We start from the raw sequence: 6,454 nt of genomic DNA, 5'->3' as shown, positions 1-6,454 counted from the left end.
TATTCCTTTCTTTTTCTATGACTATACCCTTTTCTTTTCTTAACCCTACACACACACTTAAACACACTGTAACCTGCTTAGAGATTTTTCTTTTCGGATCTCTTTTACTGGTATCTCTAGTCTTTTTTGACCATAGGAGCAAACCTTAAACTGGTTTGGTACACCTGGATTCTTCCAGCACCCTGTTCTTGACTGGATCCACCCACTTCTCCAAATGTGAAAGCCAAGCAGAAACTCAAGGCCCTCCGAGGTTTGTCTGACCAGGAACTGCATTTAACTTTCCTAGTTCTCCAGAATGCCAATGCTTGCACTGCACCAGGCATTATTCTTTAGTTTTTTGTTCCTTCTTAACTGTTCAAGGGCTCAGTAACCTGCAGAAATGGACCCGCCAAAACTCTTAAAGGAGCACACACTCCATCTCAATGAACTCAGCCAGGCTGTACTTCTCCATGGGCTGACTCACATGCTACCATAGCACCACAGTGACCTCCTGCCAGGGGAAGGAGGTTACCAGTACCCAGGCTTATCTCTGGCAAGCAAGAGGAAGACTTGCAAGGGCCACAGATTATCAGTAATTTCAGAGGGGAGCTCTGTGACAAGAAGCTCTTAGGAAGGGTGTCAGAGGGGGTCAGGCTGGCACCTGGCTGGCTCAAGCCTTGCTTGCCCATCACCCAGCAGCCAGCAGCTCTGGCACTAACATCCTAGTGTTAACCTTCAGTCTGATTCCAGTCACCACAGATACAGGTGCTCAATAAAGACCCTGAAATGACTCCATCCCATTCCAGCTTAGGGGAGCAGTGCCTTTATTGGGGTCCCATGTTCATGGGTGACTCATGACAGCTGCATCCAGGAGGTCCCCTGGGCCAGTTTGCAGCCAGGTCCATGGAGGAGTTTTCTCTCCTCTTGTATCTCCAGCAGTAGTTCCCTGAGGCTGAGGAGGGCACTTGAGGCTTGGAGCTTCCTGGTTCTCCTTCTTCCATCAGGCCAAAGGTGTTTCAGTCAGAGGGATAACAGCTAGAGAATAGTTCACAAGGTGGTCTGAGCTGTCTACAGATGAACAAATCCATACACAGAGACTGGCCCACCATATGCATTGTTGATGTCTGAGGAGTGTTGGGAGAATTCCACAGAGCTACAGCCTGTGTGACCCCAGAGTGTTAGCACCTAGCTTAGATCTGTCCTTTGTGATTGCTACCTCCTGTCTCCTGGACCTTCTATTTGAAGTCTTATCTGAGAGTTTCCTAGGGGTTCAAAGCCCACGAAAACTTAGATTAGGAACAGCCCAGAACACTGTGGTTGTTCTTTCCAGAGAATTTGCTTTTGGCATCATCCCTTTGGGGGGCTTAGATAAAAAGCTTTGGTGTAGGAATTGACCTGATAAATGTGTGAATCGTATAATAATGAAAGGGCCCTCTGCTAAGCTAGAGTGGAGCAGCTCATAGAGACCAATCCCCTCTGCAGCTGGGAAAGGCTAGACTCACCCCTGAGGTGCTATTCTCTCTTCATTCCAGTGACTTGCTACTTGAAGCTCACTGATTGCAGATATAAAGCACAGAGGGCTCTTCATAGGAGACCTCAAGAGGAGTGGGCTGGTCAGTCTTCCTTGGGCGCTCACAACACAGCAGGGCCCCTCCCAGGAGAACCCCTCCCAGCAGAAGTAGCAGGGAGCTGAGCCAGCCCAGGTAGAGTGAGGCTCCCATCTCTGGTTTCAATGGGAGAACCATCTGAGGGTTGGTGATGCCAAGGATGACATTGTGTGTGACCCAGGACACAGACACCAGCAGCAGCAGACCAGCCCCCAGGAACAACCCACTTGCCGCCATCTTGATCTTTTCATTATTCATATTTGACACACATCCGATGCGTTCATCCCCGATCAGGTACAGCAGCAAACCCAGGCAGATGATGAAGATGCAGATGACCACCAGAACTCGAGACACCTTCAGGTCCTGTGGCACTACCAGGTGTGAACTGTACTGGATGCATTTCAGGCTCTTGAGTCCGTTAATCTCACACAGGTTCCACAGGCCTTCCAAAATGTTGGTCTCTTCAGAAAATTTCATCACATGCCACAAGGGCAGGCCACAGCTGATAATGGCCACTAGGCTGCCCAGCTTGATCAGAGAGAAGCTGGCTGCTTCCAGTTCCGGGCGACCCATGGCTCATCCTCTGCTGGACACAGGACACACAAGACAGAGGGGACCTGGCTCTCAGCTGCAGGGTTTGAAGGGCTGAGGATGGATTTTCACCATGTCCATAGTGAGCTGTCCTGAGAACCAGCAACAGAAATGAGGGTCACTATAGAGTCAGACTAGTCCCCAACAGGAGGGACCTCAGCAGTTGACACAGCGTCCTGGTGAAATAGGCTAAGCTGATATGGGATTTGGCAGAGGGTGGGGAGAGGGAGGAGTTTCAGGGCACAGGCCTCATGGGATCAGATCTCTGTACTCTTGTAATGTGTGTGTGCATGTTGATGTGTGTGGGTACATGTTTCTGTGTGTCTTCATGCACAGGTGGGCACAAGAGTGTGGACCAGAGGACAATCAATGTTGTCATCTTCAGGAACTCTATCTACCACCTTTGAGATGAGGCCCCTCAATGGCCTTAAGTTCACCAATTAGGCTAGAATAGCTGGCCAGGGTCCCGGGTAGTCAGGTGACAACCCTCCTAATTCCCTAAGCCATCCTAGGGTACTGAGTTCTGGGGATCTGAGGACACAATGCAGAAGAGGGACATTGGCCAGCGGCACACCCGACAGAGACCTCCTGTGGTCCCCTGCACTGCTATATCTGATGTGAGGTTCCATCTTGTCAACTTATCAGGATGTAGAATCCCCATGGAAACAAACTTCTGGGAATATCTGAGAGAATTCCTAGACTGGGATACTGAGGTGAGAATCCTCACCCCGTGGGCAGCACCGTTCTGTGGTTTGGGGCCCCAGCTGAATGGAAAGTAGAAAGTGACTGAGCCCCAGCATCACCTCCCTCTGCTTCCTGCCTGTGGATGTGATGTGACTGCCTGCCTCGTGCTCCTGCCCCATGACATCCCTGCCATGATGGACTGCATCCTGGGAACCAAGTAAGCCCTTTCTTTGCCCAGGTTGTTTTGTGTTAGTGGTTTTTTTTTTTTTTTTTAAGATTTATTTATTTATTATGTATACAGAAGAGGGCGCCAGATCTCACTACAGATGGTTGTGAGCCACCATGTGGTTGCTGGGAATTGAACTCAGAACCTCTGGAAGAGCAGTCGGTGCTCTTAACCTCTGAGCCATATCTCCAGCCCCTGTGTTAGTGTTTTATGACAGCCAGAGAGGCAAACTGTCTGGATGGTGGTGCAAACTCCTTTAATCCCAACACTTGGGAGGCAGAGTTAGTCTATCTCTGTGAGGTTCAGGTGAGCTTGTATACAGATTGAGTTATGTTTCAGCTAGGACAGAGTAACACTGTCAGAGAGGGTGTGGGGGGAAGAGAGAGAGGGAGAGAAAGAGAGAGGGGGTAGGGAGAGAGAAGGAAAGAACACTCAGGCACACTAGAACAGGGTCTGAGCTGAGTTCAGGGACAAACAGAAACAACATGTAGACAGAGACCTACCTTCTGCTCTCCTGCTAGGTGGAGGAAGCCAGGGCTGTTGCTGGGACTGAGCATCTCATTCTCAGCTGGGGCCTTCCACAAGGGCAGGGCTCCTCCCAGCATCAGCAGCATGGAGTTGGCCCCCCTGGGTGGAGCCAGACACCCTACTCTGCTTTCTGCATGGAGCCCAAGAGTGCATTGGAGAAGCCATAGATGAAGCTGTGTGTTCTCCAGGACATGGACTCCATTGACTGGCCAGCTCCAGGATCAAGACACCCACCCTCCTCACAATCATGACATCAGTTACATTAGACAGCCATGATGACACTCATCCTCAAACATACACAGCAGCAAAACCATTTCATTATACAGATGACCATGAGGACCTGAGACACCTGTGGCCCTGAGCTGATGTGACCCGGTAGCCATGGTCCTTAGACTGCATGCTGCATTGTCTGTGAACCTGGCACATTTGCCATAGACCCCGCCTAACATTAGATTCTAGCCCTATCATTCATGAAATATTGTCACCCTTCACATGGGTAGCACACAGCTCCAAAAGGTCACCAGCCAGCTCAATTTGGTCACAGAAATGCAGACCCATTACAGTGCCTTGAGAGTTATGGCCCAGAGTCACTGCAGTTAGGAAAGGGAGTTAGGGAGATCTGGGCTGAGCTGCAGGATCCCAAGGACTGATGATGGACAGAGCAAGTGTCCGTTCAGAGAAAGCCTTTCCCTGGACACAGACAGACCAAAAGCAGACAGAGACTCAGTCCACACCAACAACAATTACCTCTGTAGAAGCAGATGTCCCCGGCAGCAGTGTGAGGACAGCAGTGGACAGAGGCATCTGGTGATAGAGATTGGGGGAGTCTGAGTCTATGACAGGGGGTGGGGCACAGGGTGGAGCTTCAGATCATTGGCCTCAGAACCAGCCTGTACTGCCTTATGTAAAAAGGGTGTGTGTGTGTGTATGTGTGTGTGTGTGTGTGTGTGTGTGTGTGTGTGTGTGTGTGTGTTTCTGTGTGCTGTCCTGTGGGTGCATTCCTAGATATGGTGTGTATGAGGAGACCAGAGGACTACCTCTGGCATCATCCTCAGGATGCCATCTATCTCCTTAAAGACAAGGTTTCTCAAATGACCAGGGCTCATCAACTGTGCAGACCTCCTGGCCAGGAAGCCCTGTGGCTCCACCTGTCTTTTCCTCTTTGGCACTAGATTTACCATCACATGCTTGAATGTGCTGCATGTTTATTTACCAGGGTTTTCAGACAGACCTCAGAACCTCCAAGCTGTACCTCAGTGCTGGGTCTCTCTCTGTATTCTGAGCCCAGAATAGTCCCCCTGAAGGTTTGAATCAGAGCCAAAGCATCCATACCATTGAAAGAATCTCCCTCCTCCCATGTATATGAATGCACACATATAAATGCGTTGAATTCAAGACATTTATATAATTAGATATTATATAAAATGATAATATAGAAAAAAAGAGCATGTCTACTCCTGTAGCCAGAAGTTTTTCTGTGTTCCACAGCCATTTTCAAATAAACACACCGAGGCTTACATTAATTACAAACTGTTTGGTCTATGGGTCAGGCTACTTGCTAGCTAGCTCTATCACCTTAAATTAACCCATTGATATTAATCTATGTATCACCATGTGTCTCGTGGCTTTACCTTTATATTACATCTTTCTTCGCCCGGCAATTGCTCTGCTTCCTCCTGACTTCACCATTCTGCTCCCTCTATCTTTGCTTGGATTTCCAACCTGGCTCTTATCCTGTGTTGCCAATACAGCTTCTTTATTAAGCAACAGTAGCACCACATACTCACAGCATACAGAAAAACCATCCCACAGCACACACATAACTGATTGGTCCACGTGGGGATGAGGTGACTGTAGCTGGAGAATTTCTCTCCAGTTCCCGCCAAGCCCCGCCAGTCCCGGATCCCACTCATAAAATTAACATACAGACGCTTATATTATTTAAACTGCTTGGCCATTAGCTCAGGCCTATCAAAGTCTAGCTCTTACTCTTATATTTAGCCCATTTCTATTAATCTATACTTTGCCACGTGGCTCGTGGCTTACTGGTACCTTACATCTTTCTTGTCCTGGTGGTGGGTGCAGGCAGTCTCCCCTCTGCCTTCCTGTTCCCTCAATTCTCCTCTGTTAGTCCCACCTATACTTCCTGTCTGGCTACTGGCCAATCAGTGTTTTATTTATACAGAGCAATATCCACAGCACTTCCCCTTTTCTTCTTTTTCAAAAAGGAAGGTTTTAACTTTAACATAGTAAAATTACATATAACAAAATAATTATCAAGCAAGAATTACAGTTACAATATTAAAGAAGATATCCTATCTATCTTATATTTGTGAGTCTAAGGTTTCATATCTAACTTATCTTTTATCATAACGAAGGAAAATTGTAACTATCTATTTTCAACTACATCAAAGACCTCAGAAGGATATTATATTACCTGAGAAATGGGAGAAGGATACAAGCAACATTCGGGAGTCTTGCAGGGTAGACAGAGACAGCTGACAGCCTGGACAGTCACCTCATGTTCCTTTGTAAAGTTGGGGCATCTGTCTTCAGCCCACAGGGTTAGAGTCTCTTGGTCATTTTTCTCAGTGTTTTGTAATGTCTGGCAGTTTTCTCTGCGAAGCAGGAACCTGAAGGACCATTTTGTCAAGCAAAGTTCAGTGGTCATCTTTCTATGGGTCCTGTATGTCCAGTTGATCAAGCAGTCCAGGCAAGAAAAGTTTCTTGCCCAAATGGTTATTTTTGCCAAGGTGAAGATAAACTTCATATGTAGTGTCTTCGATGTCCATCCTCCTCTCTGAAGTAAATCCAGTGTTGCCAGGAGCAGACATGTCTC

The 6,454-nt window shown here is 47.9% G+C and overlaps 1 protein-coding gene across 1 annotated transcript; it reads right to left on the bottom strand.

Moving 5' to 3' along the window:
* Positions 1–1,448: 1,448 nt before the first annotated feature.
* On the bottom strand, positions 1,449–4,439 carry LOC114687831 (claudin-13-like). The gene is made up of 2 exons (XM_028862469.2): positions 4,363–4,439; positions 1,449–2,269 (listed from the first exon to the last, which is right to left on the bottom strand). Exon 2 carries the CDS (start codon positions 2,157–2,159, stop codon positions 1,530–1,532), a length of 630 nt encoding a protein of 209 aa, XP_028718302.1. The 5' UTR covers positions 2,160–2,269; positions 4,363–4,439; the 3' UTR covers positions 1,449–1,529.
* Between the last annotated feature and the right edge of the window lie 2,015 nt (positions 4,440–6,454).

This window comes from Peromyscus leucopus, chromosome 23, assembly GCF_004664715.2.
Source record: "Peromyscus leucopus breed LL Stock chromosome 23, UCI_PerLeu_2.1, whole genome shotgun sequence".
NCBI lineage: Eukaryota > Metazoa > Chordata > Mammalia > Rodentia > Cricetidae > Peromyscus > Peromyscus leucopus.
This window is presented reverse-complemented; position numbering and strand designations above follow the sequence as displayed.